The sequence below is a fragment of the Echeneis naucrates genome, chromosome 16 (genome assembly GCF_900963305.1).
Source record: "Echeneis naucrates chromosome 16, fEcheNa1.1, whole genome shotgun sequence".
In the NCBI taxonomy this organism is placed as follows: Eukaryota; Metazoa; Chordata; class Actinopteri; order Carangiformes; family Echeneidae; genus Echeneis; species Echeneis naucrates.
This window is the reverse complement of record NC_042526.1, coordinates 1,072,436-1,090,235: the sequence shown is the minus strand read 5'-3', so window position 1 is coordinate 1,090,235 and position 17,800 is coordinate 1,072,436. Positions and strand designations below refer to the sequence as shown.

General features: G+C 43.2%; 1 protein-coding gene across 2 annotated transcripts; it reads left to right on the top strand.

Annotated features, from left to right (window-relative positions):
- Positions 1-382: 382 nt before the first annotated feature.
- On the top strand, positions 383-16,964 carry aass (aminoadipate-semialdehyde synthase). Of its 2 annotated transcripts, none has more exons than XM_029522724.1 (24): positions 383-462; positions 1,197-1,431; positions 1,512-1,688; positions 2,529-2,613; positions 3,276-3,343; positions 3,441-3,587; positions 3,670-3,748; positions 4,151-4,278; positions 5,056-5,204; positions 5,432-5,554; positions 5,825-5,936; positions 6,135-6,194; positions 6,282-6,349; positions 9,070-9,191; positions 9,435-9,564; positions 9,745-9,855; positions 11,258-11,366; positions 11,684-11,824; positions 11,921-12,088; positions 12,256-12,351; positions 12,951-13,066; positions 14,377-14,465; positions 14,952-15,128; positions 15,432-16,964. In XM_029522724.1, the coding sequence occupies exons 2-24, from the start codon at positions 1,213-1,215 to the stop codon at positions 15,551-15,553; spliced, it is 2,796 nt and encodes a 931-aa protein (XP_029378584.1). In that variant the 5' UTR covers positions 383-462; positions 1,197-1,212; the 3' UTR covers positions 15,554-16,964. The 2 variants fall into 2 exon arrangements, with proteins under 2 accessions (XP_029378584.1, XP_029378585.1); XM_029522725.1 differs by having other exon boundaries at positions 406-462; positions 1,200-1,431.
- Positions 16,965-17,800: the final 836 nt, after the last annotated feature.

Below are 17,800 nucleotides of genomic sequence, written 5' to 3'. Positions count from 1 at the left end.
TGGTAGGATTAAATGATTAAAGAGAAAAGATAAGATAAGATAAAGTAGAAAAATATATCATATAATAAAATATTAGATGATATTATATTAGATAACTTTATTATCACTGATCATGAGAAATGCTGTTGGAGGTTCTAAAAATCAATTACAGCCAAATGCTAAAAAATGTTTGAACCTTTTTGTGTCTATTGTATTCAGTGTTCTATTGTCCTGTATTATTGATATTTCTATTTTATTTATTTTTTTTTAAATAATGAAGATCGTCGCTGCTGCCTTTTAAAGCCTTCTTCTTCTTCTACGGTGAAATAAGCGCGGAGTGCGTGGTTTTATTTTGAAGCCGTGGCCGGAAGCGGAAGTGTCCGGGCCTCACCTCCGGCTGACTCTCCGGTGTTCTTCACAGAAGCGTCGCCACATTTGTGCGTCCTGAACCGGCGTGTTGAGAGCACAAACCGGCCAGACAAGGTGAGTCCTCACCGCCACCGCCAGCCAGAAAAACATCTTTTATATCCGTCTCTTTCTCTCCTGGGGTTAAAACTGGAATAAAATAACACACCTTCCGATTTCCTGTTGATTTCAAACCATTCGGTTGTAATGTTGTCTCATATTAAAATTAATTCAGAATATCTGCTCTGTTAAATGTTGAATTTTTCCGTGCAGTTAGGTGGAGTTCCTTCAACGAATTAAAATTAGCCCAGGAGCCTTTAGATCATTTTTCTGGTTGCATTCAGATGATTATTATTCAGATATAATATTTGATACCTGAGTGTAAGCCTGACTTTACTTATTATTATTTCATCTGTACAGGGTTTTAGTTGGGGGGTGTTTCTGCGCAGGTACAGTCAGAAAAATGTGGTTAAAATCTCATGGGACTTCAGTGATTTGGTGTTTTTGTTGCATTTTTTCTGGTCCGTCTAAATCGCTCCCCCAGCAGCAAACTGAGCTTGACCTCTGACCTCTGACCTCTTGATTCGAGGTGAAACAGCTGAGCGACAGAAAGTTTTTCATTCAAGCAATTATTTCTTATTGCATAATTGCTGATTAACTTGATTATGAGACGATTAAGCGGCACATCATTTCCATTCAGCTGAATCACAAAGGTCGAAGGTGCAAAGACACATTTTCCTGATTTCTCTCGTCCTGGTTGAGCTTTGTAGTTTCTTCTCAACAGTCTGCGGCTCCGTCTTGTTTCCCCGTAGCAGGGCGGCTGGAGTCATGTTCAGAGTCCTCGGTCACCAAGGTAGGCAGGTGGGAAGTTCCTTCGCAGGCCAGCGGCGTCATGAGCACCACAGGGCCGTCATGGCCATCCGCCGTGAGGACATCAACCCTTGGGAGAGGAGGGCGCCACTGGCCCCTCGCCACGTCAAAGAGCTCACCAACGCCGGCGTCAAAGTCCTCGTCCAGCCATCCAACCGCAGAGCGATCCATGAGAAGGTGAGACGCTGATGATTGTTATTCGCTCTCCGTCCCTGTTGTGTTTCTGCTGGTGGACTAAGTCAGGGATCTGGTTTCAGTACTACATGAAGGCTGGGGCCGTCATCCGGGAAGACATTTCAGAGGCGTCGCTAATCATCGGAGTGAAGGGGCTGCCGGAGGAGAAAGTCATTGCCAGAAAAACGTATGCTTTCTTCTCCCACACGATCAAGGCTCAGGAGGCAAACATGGCGCTCTTGGATGACTTGCTGAAGAAGGTGAGAAGACTTGACTTTGTCAGGGCTCCTGACCTCTGACCTGTACAAGTATATTAGAAAGGTCACTGTTTACCAACATCAGTAACCATATTTTAATGGTCATCGCCAAGGTTGCATTTGAAAAACAAGTCAAATCAAGCTCATTTATTGACCAAACTCAAATACATACCACAAGGCGCCAAAGAGGTGACGTTTGCAATGACTTCAAATAGCTGGAGGACAGAAATCCAAACCATGAGGTTAAAAGTGAAAAATAATTTCAGAAAAAACGTGCACGTCCACACGTCAGTAGAAGCGGGTAAAACAAAACGTTGGTGCAAATTCAGAGTTCATTTCGATTCTTGGCACGGAAATGATCTAAAAAATGGCCAACATATATATTAAGTCAGTTGGTGCCGCTTTCCGTTATCCGTGCAAAGTCACAGTTGGGGCTCAAACTGATTGCAGGCAAGTCTGTTAATAGTAGACCTTTTCTATCCTTCACTGTAAACACACATGTTCATGCTGCAGGTCAGACGTCAGAGTTCTTCCCAACTCTCGACTTTCTGAAGCTGCTTTTCGTCCGAAGTTTAATGAATGACTGCAGGCTGCAAAACAGCAGCCCTGTTATTTTTTGCTTCCCTTGAGCTGGAGGATGAACAGCCAAAAGAGCGAAATCACCGTGACCTCACACTCAGAGGGAAGGTCATGATCAATGGCAAATTGATTAAAATTTGGTAGCCAGGGGTTAAAGGTCACTTAGTTTTTGGCCCAAACTCAAGAACTGTTATTGGATATTTTGACACTTTTCTGTCTTTGTTGTGTCTTCATGGATTCAACTCAAACTTCTCATCCTCTCAGGAGGTACGTCTGATCGACTATGAGAAGATGGTCGACGCTAACGGCTACCGGATCGTGGCGTTTGGTCAGTGGGCCGGTGTCGCAGGTGAGGATGAAAGTTCTGGGACTGTTGTGAAAGAGTGTGAGTACGGCAGCTGTTGGGAAACAGATGCAACGGGGGAACATACGAGAGTTACATCAAACATTGTTCTGTTTGATGTTGCAATAAACTGAACCTTTTATCATTTCATCAGTCCAGTTGGACCTCACGCTGTTGAGTCAGACTTTTTTTTTTTGAAGTGACACAAAGTGGGATGTCAGTGAGGCTTCAGCACAGGTCAACATCTCAGTATGTTCAATACCTTTTGGACATTCTAAGCATTTTATTCTGTGTATAGAGACATTTTAGACAGCTCGTGAATATTTTTCAAACACTATTGCAGAGTTCAACACGATTTTTTTTGCAGATATTTAACACAGTTGCTCATTTTACACAAACTTTGTAGACATTTAACTTGTCTTTTTTTCTGTCAGAAATGTATATAAAAACTTTCAGACCCTTCATCATTTTTTTTTCCCTACATTTTAATAAAATTTTTTGTTTTTTCAAAAATTTCAATTTCCTGCCTTTTTTTTTGGTAGGAGGCTTCATGAACATGTTTGTGAAGACCTTTTTTAGATATTTTTAGAATATCTTTCTTTAAAAAAATCAGAATTTTTCTCTTATTATTATTGATATTTATTAAATTATATTTTTTTTACTTGAAGGAATGATTAATATCTTGCACGGACTGGGACTTCGCTTCCTGGCTCTCGGTCACCACACTCCCTTCATGGTGAGAGAAACATTTTCATTCATTTCAAAGTCACATCTGTTATTTTGGTCTTAAATCTGAGCTGGTCCTGATGTGCCCCTCCCCCCCGGCTCTGCAGCACATCGGCATGGCTCACAACTACAGGAATGTCAGCCAGGCCATTCAGGCAGTGAGGGATTGTGGGTATGAGATTTCCATGGGGCTAATGCCAAAATCCATTGGGCCCGTCACGTTTTGTTTCACTGGAACGGGAAATGTCTCCAAGGTAGGAGGAGATAAAACGCACAAACTCAAAACTGCACTGTTTGCCCTGAGACTCTCTGATGGGACGTCCTTCCTCCACACAGGGAGCCCAAGACATCATCAATGAGCTTCCTGTTGAATATGTTGAACCTCACGAGCTGAAGGAGGTGTCTGAGAGTGGAGGTAGGTCAGTCCGCTGGTCCGCCTCTGAACCTGAAGACCAGAACCGGTCGGATGAGGTCTGATGGAAGCAGATTTGGGATTAATCAGAAAAACTGACACACTTCAGAGAGACAAACCGACATGTGGACTTTTGTTTAAGTTGCGTTAACAGCTTTAACGCTCCTGTGCGTCTGCCAGTAACCATGGCAACCACGTGTTAAGCATCCAATGCAAAGTCTACAAAAATGTGGAACGTTGTGTGTGTGTGTGACCTTGTTTTTGTAATCTATGTGAAGTGGCTGCTGCAGCAGAGTCTCTTTGGGATTAACAAAACCATTCATCCATCCATTTATTGATTCATTCACTCATTCATTTCCAATCTGAAGTTGTTTCTCTCTCTTTTTTTTTTTTTTTTCTCCTCAGAAATGACCAAAGTTTACGCCACGGTCCTGAGCCGACACCATCACCTGATGAGGAAGAGCGACGGCGTCTATGACCCAATGGAGTACGAGATCCACCCGGAGCTGTACACCTCCAACTTCAGGACCAGCGTGAGTCCCGTAGACTGTGTGAAGTGAAGCCAGTGCAGATGATGTGCATTAAACCTGCTCGATATCTACTGAGCAGCAGAGGGCTATTAAAAGAAATTATTATTGAAATCTATGGGAAAATGTCCCAACCTGTCCCTTGATTTTATCAGTTCAGTAGAATTTTTTTTTCTTTTTTGAGGCTTCAGAACAGCAGCTCAGAAACCGTCAGGTGACTTCACGTGGGTTGTTCAACCCCCCCTCCCCTCCACGACACCTGCTGCTATCAGTCACTCTGAGGCTTTGTCCTCTGGCCAGACAGTTGCAGCATTAAAGGGTCAACAGTTTAGTCAATAAAGGTTCATTTGATAGGAAAACCTGAAAGAAGAAAGAAAAGTTTTTGCTTGTTTTACACATCAAACTTAAACATCGTGCTCCTTGATGACTTCAGTACGATGAGAAGAAACTAAAATAAATAAATAAAAAAATTACATTTTACTTTTTCTAAAGAGAAATCATTGTTTTACTTTCTCTCAGCAGCTTCCTCCTTCTTGTCTGTCCTTTTTTTAAGTCTTTTATCTTTGCAATTTTATATTTTACTCTCTCACCCTTTCTGTTTGTCTTGGCAGACATTTTTTTCTTGTTATGAAAAAAAACCTGCAATTAGTTTTCGTCTTGTCTCCTGTCCTGTTTTTGTCTTTTAAACGTTTGAGTCTAAATATGGAATTCGGGGGTTGTGATTCATTAACTGTGCTCCGACAGCGTCGTCATGGTGAACGTGTTGTGTCATTTGAACCGCAGGTGGCGCCGTACACAACCTGTCTGATCAACGGCATCTACTGGGACCCCCACACCCCTCGACTCCTCCGGCGGTTGGACGCCCAGAGGCTGATGAGGCCGTCCAAAACCCAGTTGGCAGACAGCGCGGGCTCGCCACAGCTGCCGCACAAGTAAGAGTGACCTGCGGGGACATCATTTATATTTATATTACCTCTTTTCGGGACCTTTGTGATACGTCAGCAGACAATACAGAATAAACTTTGGACATTTGTGGTCATACTTTTGCAAATGAGTCTTGTGACAGCAGGTCACATGATTATCTTGAGCCAAGTGAACAGAAGGGATTGCTCAGCCTCTCGTAACGTCCCCCTTCTCCCTCTCTCTCCCCTACCTACAGGCTGCTCGCCATCTGCGACATATCGGCTGACACCGGCGGCTCTATAGAGTTCATGAACGAGTGCACCACCATCGACAAGCCGTTCTGTATGTACGACGCCGACCAGCACGTCGATCATGACAGGTACGATCCAAACGCTCCAGAGAGAGCCGTGAAAAACAGTCAGTGTGAAGGAAAGTCTGCAGCACAGATCAGCTGGAGAAGCTTCGTGAGGCGTGATGGCATCACGGCCAGATGATGGATTATAAAGATTATTGATCGGCCTAAATAGTTTTTCCTCCATGAAAAGTAATTTGTGGTATTATTTAAGATCATAAAATTAAATTGCCAACTGAACGTAATTGCTGTTAAATCTAACTGATCTGTTTGTTTGGTTTCATCTGGTCCCGTCAGTGTGGAGGGAAACGGGATCCTCATGTGCTCCATCGACAACCTTCCGGCTCAGCTCCCCATCGAGGCCACAGAGTACTTCGGAGACCGGCTGTTCCCGTACATATGGGAGATGGTAAGACTTCTGGGTTGTTGGGTGAGTGTGGAACCGCTGTGGGCTCTGCCCATTCTCCGTGCTGCTTTCGGTTTCTTAAACCTGACTGAGTTTGCTGTTGGTGGGAGAAGTTTGTGGCGGGTACTGCGTGGTGAACAGACCGGACTCGTCTCATTTCCAGGTTGTTGGTCTGTAAATTTAATGTTTTGTTGCCTTCAGCTGGCTTCAGATGCCACCAGACCCTTGGAGGAGGAGGATTTCACCCCGCAAGTCAGAGACGTGAGTAATGCCACTTTGGTCACAGAATAAATATTTTTGTGTATCGTGTTTGTTTGCCTCACTTTTTAATTTTCTCTCTTCCCGAAGGCCGTCATCACCTCAAACGGAGTTCTCACGCCAAAGTTTGAATACATCGAAAAGCTTCGAGAGAGAAGGTAAGACAGGATCTGTTTACTCTGAGCGTTTGGAAGATGTTTGATTATTTCAGCATATTTCTGAAATATTCATGAAAAAAAACATACGTTACTGTGGCCCCTGTTCTGTCTGCGAGTTAATGCAACCAGCCAGTGGATAACATTTGTAAAGGTTACGAGACAGGTAACATTTAAACTCTGTGCTAATGTAGCTCACCTTTTGCTTTAGCCATCTAGACTGGAATGCTTCATAATCACAGCTAACGGCAGCTTATTAACCAAGTTAAATGTACTTTTATCGCTAATGCTAGCATCAGTCCTCAGCTGAATTCATTCCTTAGCAGGAGTTTTCCTCACAGGTGGAAAAACAGCGCTCTTGTTTTGCTTTTATGTGTTTTGCTGTGTTAGCTTGGTAACCAGTTGGCTATTTTCCGATACTGAGTCAGTGCAGCATCCAATCTGCCTGTTTTAACCTCTTCTTTTGGAAATGTAACGATGAAGTGCTTGGTGTCAGCTTGGTAACGCTAACGTTAGCTCCTTTTTAAAGTGCAGTAAGTTTCCTGTTTCTGCTCTTTTCCCTCCCTGACCCTTCTTTTAGCTCAGCAGTTTGTTGTTTTAGCCTCCAGCACAGCGCTGCCCTCTGGTGTTCACTGTGCCAACCTGCCTCCGCATTAACAGCTTGCATGGGTAGCGTGTAAAAAAAAAAAAAAAAAAAAGCCCGCTGCTAGCCAACCGCCCTCCGATGTTGGAGTTTCCCTGCGAGGGGTAGAAACTTTTTTCTTCTTCTCTCTTTATACACACACACAAAAAACCCGTCCGCCATCCTCCCCTTCTGTTTCCACTCCTCCAGCCATGTAGTTATTAATATTATTATTTTGTTTGTTTAAGTTTAAACTGTTTGAGAGTCGGTTTAGAGGAATGATGTCAGTTTCATCGTGCAGTCCAGAACGCGTTCAGCTTAGTTTATCTTTATCATAGCATAAAGACTTAAACCAGGTGGAAACTGTCAGCCTCCATCAACAAAACAGGGAGAATCTGGCAGTTTCTACCTCTGACCAGATGAAGAACTGACTGCAGCCGGTTCCACTGTAAAATAAAATCCAGATAGATGCAAATAATTGTAACTTTTTATTAAACATCCAGTTAATGTTGGCTTTTTTAGCTAACGTTAGAATAACAGCTGTTTTTGGCTGACTCAGATCCTGGATCTCCTTCTGGACTGGACACCAAAACATGAATTCAATCTTCTCTTCTCTTCTCTCCACGATCATCATTCATTCAAAATCCTCTCCATCGTCCTGTTTATGTTTGAGTTTTCATATTTTAAATCCTGAAATCCTGAGCTTGAATTCATTTCTAAATTCTGTAGATTGGTTACACGTTTCAGATGATCTGCAGCGTCAGACATTTTAATGAGCTTCTGGAATACATTGAACTGATGTTTGTTTCTGTAGATCATTAACTCAGCGTTCGGTGCAGCTGAGTCGAGCCTCAGTGGTTTTCACTGTGGCGTTCTCCTCGCTCATATTTAGGCCACCTCGAAAATGAGTCTTCCTAATTGATCCCCAGTATCTTTTTTTTTTTTTTGTTCTCCAGACAAGCCACCAAATCTTAATCCTTATGACCTTAAAATATGTAAAGTGAGGGAGGAGTCCTCCTGAGGGAACGTCTCTCTTTTCTTTTTCTTTTGTTTTTAATTAACAAAATGAAGCTGGGAGCCGGGCAGACCGGCCGTCAGTCCCGCTGTGGCTCGTGCATGTGTGCAGTGGCGCATCCAATTAGGCCAAAGATAACGAGTCCAGGGGTCCGACTCCTGGGGGATTTGGGGCGGGGCGGGGTGGTATTAATGCCACAGGTCACTCAGGGTGATGCCCCTATTATGGAGTTATTGTTGTTGTGGTGTTGAGATAATCCAGCGTGCAACATCACACTTTTTAACTGGACCCATTCGTTCGGAGAAGACCTCAGTTTAATTAAGAGCTGCTGCACACACACGACATTCGCTCTCACTGTGGTTACACACACAAACAAATAAAACCTCTGTATTGGATATAAACTACAACTTTTAAGAGTGAGAGAAAATGTCATTGAAACAATCTACAATGTAAGTAGAGTTGATATACACGTTGGTTATAAATGTAAAGCATAAAAAATCTAAATGTATTCCACCAAAAAGTGTAGGATGAGCTATTTAATGAAGTGATGCTAGTTTTAATATTCAAAGTATTTATTAATGAGAGTTGAGCTTCGTAGCAGTTTTACAACTAAACATGGAAATTAATTGATTTGAAATCAGAATGTGGAAAAACTTAATATAATATTTTTACTACTGCTAAGCATTCGTTGTTGTTGTTGAATAATGATAAAATCTGAGAGTTGAATATTTAAAACAATAATAATAACTGGATATTAATTGTTTATAACATAAATTTCTCATGGATGTAAAAAAATCATCACAAAATTTTCTTTTCTTTATCTTTTAAGCATGTTTAGTTGTTTTATCAGACTATATCCCTTTATTTCCTCTGTTTTCCATCTTTTCCTTGATTCTGTGGAGATGCTCTTGATTTTCTCTTATCACTGCTCACACATGATAAAGTAACGACTGAAGACATCACTGTCGTTTTTTTAAACGCACCTCTGTGATGAACATCCTGACTTCCTGTCCAGTTCAGGATTTAACTTCAGATGGAAACTGTTTATCCATTTTAAACCTCCAACTCAGCGTCTCTGTGGTTCAGGGAAAAGGCTCAGATCATGAAGAAGTCCGGGGTGAGGAGAGTCCTGCTGCTGGGCTCGGGATACGTCTCCGGGCCCGTCGTTGAGTATCTGACCCGCGATGAGAAGACCCAGGTGACTGTGGGTGAGTTGGTTTCACTAACTTCTACATTTATAGTTAAATACGTTCGAGAGTTTTCTGTTTGAAGCCAGTAAGATTCAGAACGGGTTCCAGATAGCCAGATTTAATAAACCAAAAAAAAACTTAATGTGAACACAACTCAGAGACCAGAATGTCTCTTTGTGACGTGGAGGTTTATCCTGCTGGACCTTTCATCGAGTTCTTCGCCATCAGAACACCAAATGTCTGTTTGTGTTTGTCATTCAGCGTCAGTGCTGCTGAGGCAGGCGGAGGAGCTGGCAGCCAAATATCCAAACACCATCCCCGTCATGCTGGACGCCAGCAGCCAGGAAGGACACCTGGACTCCCTGATCAAAGACCACGACCTGGTCATCAGGTGCAGTTTATGTTGAAGCAGGGTGGCAACAGAAAGCTTTAACTCTGAGAGGAGCGTGTTTTATGTTAAAGCTTAGTTATTTTTAGGGAGGGGTTTTTTGCCCTGCCCACAAAAGTAGGCAGAACCTGGTGGCTCGATGACCTTTCCTACTGACCTCTGCTCCCTCCTTCTGCTCCTCAGCATCCTGCCGTACTCCTTTCACCCGCTCATTGCTAAACACTGCATCAACAGGAAAGTGAACATGGTGACGGCGAGCTACCTGAGCGTGGCCATGAAGGAGCTGCAGAGCAGGTGACAGATAACGATACGGTTCATCCCACATTCATCACAACCCGGCTTTATCTATTATTCAAATCAGTGATGGTAGCTAACATGAGTTCAGTTTTAACTTCGGAAAAAGAACCGGAAAAGTTTCTGAATTGTTTCTGTTCAGAAAATGAGATTTATTCAAAATAAGAATGTATATAAACTCCAAAATGTGGCGGACTCTGGCTTTAACTTGCTGATAATCCAGAGGCCACATCCTCTTAAAGTTATTTTTTTGGACCAGACATGTAAATAGTTTTTTTCTGACTCATAGCTGTAACTATTAAAACCAAAGGCCTTAACACTTCAGGTATTTTCATGTCTCTGTAAAACACTTTGAACTGCTCATGTCAGACAGCTCTGCATAAGAAAACCTCACCTTGAAGCTGAAAATGTCATTAAATGTTAAATTTTCTTTAGAAATCATTGACCTTAATTCATAAAAACATCCAGATTTTTTTTTTTCAAATTTGAACAAAGGTTGGAAAAAAAAAAAAAAAACTGTAAATGATAAGTTAAGTCTTAAGTGTGTGTGTGTGTGTGTGTGTGTGAGAGACGTTTAAGCCTCTGAAAAGGAAAATTACATGTTCTTTTTCTAAAATTGACTTTAAATCCAGAAATTTAAATTTTTTTATTGTAACATAAAGTGTGTGTCTGTCTGTCTGTCTCCCCCCCCCCTCTCTCTCTCTCTCGCCCCCTCTCTCTCACTGTCTCTCTCCCTCTCTCTCCCCCCCCCCCCCCTCACTGTCTCCCTCTCTCTCTCCCCCCCTCTCAATGTCTCTCTCTCTCTCTCTCGCCCCCTCTCTCTCACTGTCTCTCTCTCTCTCTCTCCCCCCTCTCACTGTCTCTCTCTCTCTCCCTCCCCCCCCTCACTGTCTCTCTCCCTCTCTCTCTCCCCCCCCTCTCTCTCTCTCTCTCTCTCTCTCCCCCCTCTCACTGTCTCTCTCCCTCTCTCTCTCCCCCCCCTCAATGTCTCTCTCTCTCTCTCGCCCCCTCTCTCTCCTCCTCTCTCCTCCCTCTCTCTCTCTCTCTCCCTCCCCTCTCTCTCTCCCTCCTCTCTCTCTCTCTCTCTCTCTCTCTCTCTCTCCCCCCCACTGTCTCTCTTCCTCTCTCTCTCTCCCCCCTCTCTCTCTCTCTCTCTCTCTCCCCCCCTCTCACTGTCTCTCTCCCTCTCTCTCTCCCCCCCTCTCAATGTCTCTCTCTCTCTCTCTCGCCCCCTCTCTCTCACTGTCTCTCTCTCTCTCTCTCTCCCCCCTCTCACTGTCTCTCTCTCTCTCCCTCCCCCCCCTCACTGTCTCTCTCCCTCTCTCTCTCCCCCCTCTCACCGTCTCTCTCTCACTGTCTCTCTCCCTCCCTCTCTCTCTCACTGTCCCCCCCCCCCCTTCAGTGCGGAGGAGGCAGGAATCACCATAGTGAATGAGATGGGCCTGGATCCGGGTATCGACCACATGTTGGCCATGGAGTGTATCGACCAGGCCAAAGCTGACGGCTGCACTGTGAGTCAGACACACACTCTGATTGTGCCTGTGTGTGTCTGTGTGTGGATTGTTGTATTGATCCACGAGTGTGAGCCCACATGTGCTGAATTTCACACAGAATCCAGAAACAGGCGTGAGCTGATGTGTGTGTTTTTCTTCTTTGACACTTTTGAACTCTTTAGTTGGACATTTATTCATCGTGTCCCTGTTTGTTTTCCATTTGTATCCCAGCTGAGTGGAAAAACTTTCCTCTGAGGTTTCAGCACCTTTTTAACATAAAGACTTTTCTTAAGAGTTCAGCTGAAATATGAATATTGGCTGTTGATCCGGCTCAGGTGGAGTCCTACAGTTCGTTCTGTGGCGGTCTTCCTGCTCCTGAATGTTCAGACAATCCTCTTCGCTACAAGTTCAGCTGGAGTCCGTACGGCGTCCTCCTCAACACCATCAGCCCCGCCATCTTCCTCAGAGATGACCAGGTACAGGAGCCCCGAAGGATCAGTTAATGACCACCCCATCAACGTATTCTCAGAAGAGCAAACCTCGAATCTGTTTGCGTTTGCGACTTCCTGCAGGTGGTGAGCATCCCGGCCGGAGGGACTCTGATGGACTGCGCCTCATCTATGGACTTCTTTCCTGGGTTCAACCTGGAGGGATTTCCCAACCGCGACAGCACAAAGTACGCAGAGTCATACGGCATCCAGAGCGCACACACGCTGATCAGAGGAACCCTGCGCTTCAAGGTAAAGTCCGCCGTGCCACCTGCTGCACCGGGACCAGGTCTGTTTCTTAAAGTGGACTGAAGGAGCTGATTAGATTTCCTCAGATTCAGACTGAATTTCTGTTTCGACAGTTTGTACAGTGGTACTTCCTGTGTTGATTATGACGACGCTCTCGTTCCGTCCTGCAGGGCTTCACCAAGGCCATGAGTGGTTTTGTCAAACTGGGTCTGATAAACAGCGATCCTTGTCCCATCCTGCAGCCCACTTCGTCTCCCGTCTCCTGGGTAAGAACCTCTGCTGGAGGGGGTGAACAAACAGCTGAAAGGCTGAACCTGAGCTGTGCCTCCCACTTCAGGCTCCCATCTCTCATTCTGGTTTACAAAACGAGCTGTTTTTGCAACTCTTCCACTCGAGGCGTCGGACTGTGGAAGAGTCTATTACTGTCAATAGCTGCTTGTAAACATCAAGGCTGCGCTGAGCCGAAGGTTTCTGACATTGATGAGCGTTCGCAGCACACGGCGTTTGTCGTCCTTTATCCCACTGAGATGAGAGACACTGATGAAATGAAAAGATGAAGACTGACTTTATTTATTTATTTTTAAATCCTAACCCTCGTCTCTGAGAACACTTGATGACTTTAAAATAAAAAATAAAAAACTGGACACAGGCAACGAAGAAAAATGTATAAATCACCTTGAAGCCCATAAAAAGGTTTGCACTGCCTTTCTGCCTTTCACTCCACTGACATTGTTCTTTGTCTGCCTGCTTGTTTTAACCAAATTGCCTTCATGGATGAATAAGCTTTATTGTATTGTACATAAAAAGAGGAACGGGATTTGTTGGTCTAGAAAGAATAAACCATTCTGTTTCCTCATCTGTGCAGAGAGAACTTCTCTGTAAGCAGATGGGATTGTCCTCCTCAGTTTCCCATGATGCCTTTGAAGAAGCCGTGTACGAGCAGATCGGGAAGGACGACTTCAGGATGGACACGCTGAAATGGTGAGAGACCAAAGATGACTCCGTCAAACGTCTGTCAGAGATTGTGTGGTGACGCCGAATCTTTTACTGTGAAGCGTTATGACTTCAGGAACTTCAAAGATAAATCAAATCAAATCAAATCAGATTTATTTGTATAGCGCCAAATCATAACAAAGTTACATCAAGGCACTTTACATATAGAGCAGGTCTAGACCAAACTCTTTATAAATTTATTTAAAGAGACCCAACAGATCCCCAGATGAGCAGGAAAAACTTCCTTTAAGAGGCAGAAACCTCGAGCAGAACCAGGCTCAGGGGGGTCAGCCATCTGCCTCGACCGGTTGGGTTGAGAGAGAGAGAGAGAGAGAGACAGGCAAGCAGGCATTGGAGGGGGGGGGTGAACCAAACAAAAAACAAAAAACAAGCGTTGGTCTCTTCTCCAAGAACAACACAACACACGAATGTTCAAACCAATATATTTATTTATTTATCACGAGTAAAATTCACAGAAATGTGTGGTTTCACTTTTCACTGCTGGACTCCACGTCGTCAGTCAGCTTTAACTTTGACCCGACCCTACTTCCTGCCCTAAAACTGACCTTTGGCCCGCTGGTTTGGGTTTCGTTTTGTGGTTGGCCGATGGCGTTGACAGTTCTTCTTTTCAGCAGCAGGTTATTCGGTACCCGTCTGAACACGAGTTCTTTTTGGATGTCCATTTTGTGCGTCTGGCTCAGCTCTGAGTGTGGGGAAGATGAGAGATGATGATAATGATGATGATGATGATGTCTGCCACTCTTCAAAGTTAGCAACAGCGCGGTTGGATGTCGGGCTGAGAGCAAGGCCAAAGCTGCTCCTCTCCTCCACACTTTTCACTTCCCTCGTCGCTGAGCGCCTGAAGTGGAGCGAGCACACTCCACAGTAAATCAGCTTTTTTCCAAGGGTGTCTTCAGACCAAGGCTCAGTGCCGTCATTGTTCTGCTGCTGCCGGCGGTGAAGGGAAGAGGGCCACGCTAGCATTGAAACGTAAATTCCTCCGGTGGTGAACTGTTGGAAACGTTCTATCTCTGCCTTTAAAAGGGTAAAAAGCCAACGTGCTCACGGCTCAAAATGAATGACTTGTTGTTCATTTATTCAATTCACCAGCAAAGCTTTGACAAAAGCAGCTGCTCATCTCTTTAGATTTAGCCAAGGATGTGTGGGCTGCAGGCTGCAGCGCCGCTGGGGTGTTCAAGCAGAGTAATTTTCTTTCAAAGCTTCTAATGCAGCTTTGTGAAGGTTATTTTATTGTGAGGAAAAAGTCTTTTTTTTTTTGTGTGTTTCTGTGCGTTCAGGTTCGGGATGCTGAGCGATGAGTCGGTGCCTCAGGCTGAAAGCATTCTGGCTGCTCTGGCGAAACATCTGGAAGCCAAACTGTCATTCAGTAAGAAATAAACTCAGATAACATCGAGAACTGTGGGTGGGGGGCGCTTTAAAAGTCAAACTGAACTTCATTCAAAATGTTTCAACTGAATCCAAACCTTAAAAGTGTAAAGTATGAGTGAAGGTAATTTATTATATGATTATTCTAACTGGGCCATTTGACATCAGTCATCATTACCTCTTCAATTAAAATCCATAATCTGTTTTTACCTTCAGTTTATCTGCTTTAATTGTTTATCATGCAAATCTATAATTGAAACAAACTAATAAATAAGAATTGAAGCTGCAGGAAACAAAGTATACAAACCTTTTGTGATGTAATCAAATTCACCGTTAAATAATTACTGACAGCTTCATTTCTACGGCTCAGTAATATCTGATAGAAAAATCGTTGTTACAGTATTTCCATTGATATTGTTCATGTGCAGCAAGGCATTGTGGGTAAATGAAGTAAATAAACTCCAGGCTGTTTCCGTTCTGTGGTCAGATGGAAGTGAGCGAGACATGGTCGTCATGAGAAACGACGTGGGGCTTCGCCACCCGACCGGCGAGCTGGAGACCAAACACATCAGCCTGGTGGTCTACGGAGACCCCAACGGGTTCTCCGCCATGGCCAAGACCGTCGGATACCCAGCAGCCATTGCAGCTCGCATGGTCCTCGATGGTGAGTAACCGTTGTGCTGCGCTCCAAATGGCCTACAGTGAGTTCTCCAGCAGCTGTCACCTCCTGCTGGCTTTTACCAACAAACCTCAGTTTATTCTCATAATTATTACAGTTTTTGTTTATTTTTGAACGTTAATCAACGTTTTCATGCCAGTTCCTGCTTGTTCCGCTGCGTAGTCAGGATGGCAGAGGAGCGTTCATCATTTCCTTTACCAGACATGAAACTGATGATCTGTAAACATCAGGAGAGATTTTCTGTTGAGGATGGAGGATAATGTTACCGAGCCGTTCGTCTCTCTGCAGGTGAAATCAGTACGAAGGGTTTGGTGACGCCCATGACGAAGGAGCTGTACGGGCCGGCGCTCGCCAGGCTGAAGGAGGAAGGACTTCATTTCATCTCCAAGAGCACGCTGAAGGAGGAGTAGAGCTGATCAGAGACGACGTTTTTAGTGTTTAAACTGTTTCGTGGCGCTTTAAAGTCCAGTTTGTTAGTTTTTAGGTCAAAAAGCTTGAAAGGCAGCTTGTTGATGATATTCGGTGATGCTAAGTTTGATATCAGCATCTTTACTTTGAATTTGAATCCGTGCCAAGTTGAGATAACTTTTTTGGTGAGGCGCTGACTTTCAGAGAAAATTTCTTCTGTGAAGATTTGGGGAGGGTCGACAGGTTGAACACTATTTCACGCACCAGATATCTAAAGCATTAAAAAGCACAAGCATTTCCTCATTAAATCGGTAAAACTACTGTACAGACACTACAGTCCACCTTTTTGAAAACAAAATCAAAAGTGACGCATTTCCATTCAAGGCTAAACTCCACATGAGTCAGACGTGTTTTATTGACCCCTGCAAAATCTAAAATCTGCCCATTTTTGTAAAGAGGCCAACAGAGCTGTTTATATTTTTACTACGTTTATTCCAAATTGGCTCAAAACAGCATGTTTCAATAAAAAATAAATAAATAGATAAAAATGCCTCTTAAAACACAAAACCTTTTAACCATCTGGATAACTAGAGTTATGATCCAATTCTGTTAAATTAGGATTGATGTTGAAATGAACCCGTATGATTCAGAACTGAGCTCGGCCTATTTTGTTAGCTTCTTCTACAAGATCCGGTTCAGAAACATTAACGTGTGCAAATTTCCAGCCAGAAGGTCCATTTTAAGTCTGAATTCATAGCCGTTTTGAATATAAGACAGCCAATAATATTGTTGGTATTGCACATGAAGTTTCTGGCAGTCTGTAATGAATGTAGCCTCTATCTTCAGAACATCACAGTGAACTCCAGCAGATCAACAGCAAGTTAGTTCAAATAAACAAAAAAAGTAATGACATGACACAATCATGACATTATTCCATGTCAGCGGCAGGCATGAAAGTAGCTATTTATATTAAAATTGCATTATTGTTTAGAGTATATTTGAAATGATATTCATCAGCTGTCAGACTGTCTGCAGAATTTTGTGATTTGACTCACGCTGAAGACTGAAATATTTATTTTGAGTTGCTGCGTTTTCACCAACGGTTACTTGCATGCATTATGTAGGGATGTAATTTTTTTAAATAACATATCTATGTATTTCTGAAATGTTTATATTGGAGCCTCCAGATTTTTTCCCTCAGATATTAGAAGACAATTAAGGTCCTGCTAACATATTCAGAAAATAAATGTTGACTCAGTTACTCGCCAACATGGACGTGTCTCATTTCTTGTTTAAAAGCTCATTTTTACTCACGAAAGTGTGAACTTGGTCAGATTGATAGATCATTCTGTTAAATACATTTTTGCTCTCAAGATCATTTAAACAAAAAAAAACATCCTGACAAATGTTCTAATTTATTTTGGGTTTTTTTTTTTTTTGCATTTACACATATGACTATTGATTAACATTATTTAATGAATAAATGAAGACATTCATCATAAGGAAATGGCACTAAATTGTCTTAATTTATTGAATGAAACTAAACTTTGTCTGCTCATGTTTTAAACTTTGTCTTTTATTCATCACTATGAAAGCAGGATTAACTTTTTAAACCTGCAGATGTCGCAGCAGAAGGTAAGAAGGAAAGTCTTTGTGTTGCTCGTCGTTGCAGCTTTTGTTAATTTGTCAAATGCTTTTGTTGTAGAAAACCTCCATTGTGGTCTGATTTAAATTTTTTCTGCATTGAGTTTAGATTCTTAAATCTTGTTGCAGAATGAAGGAGTGAAGGACACGAAGGTGGATCAAAGACTCGTTTCCTGGAAATCTGATCTTTATTAATCCAACCACAGAGGTCAGATCTGGGCTGGAGGAGGGCGTCAAACTGGCTGACACCAGAAACAGGCCGGTCCGTCACCAAGGTTAGGCTCGGCTCAGCTAAAAAAAAAAAAAAAAGACAATCAGTCCTTTTGCTTCCACTCAATTAGGAGGCAGCCATGCAAACTAGGCCACCAAGCCGGGATAATTGGGCACGTAATTATGAAAAGTCAAAAATGCAAATGAAGGTGTGGATACGGCAGCCGGCCAAGATGATGTCTGGACACTTGACCTATTTTCTGCCCCGAAAAGACGCATTTCTCGCAGAGTCTTAGCCGGATTAATGCGTGTGAAATGAATTGGAATAACTGCTGCAGCAGAGATTACTGCTCAGCTCCACAAAGGGAAACTATACGGCGCAATCACAATGTATT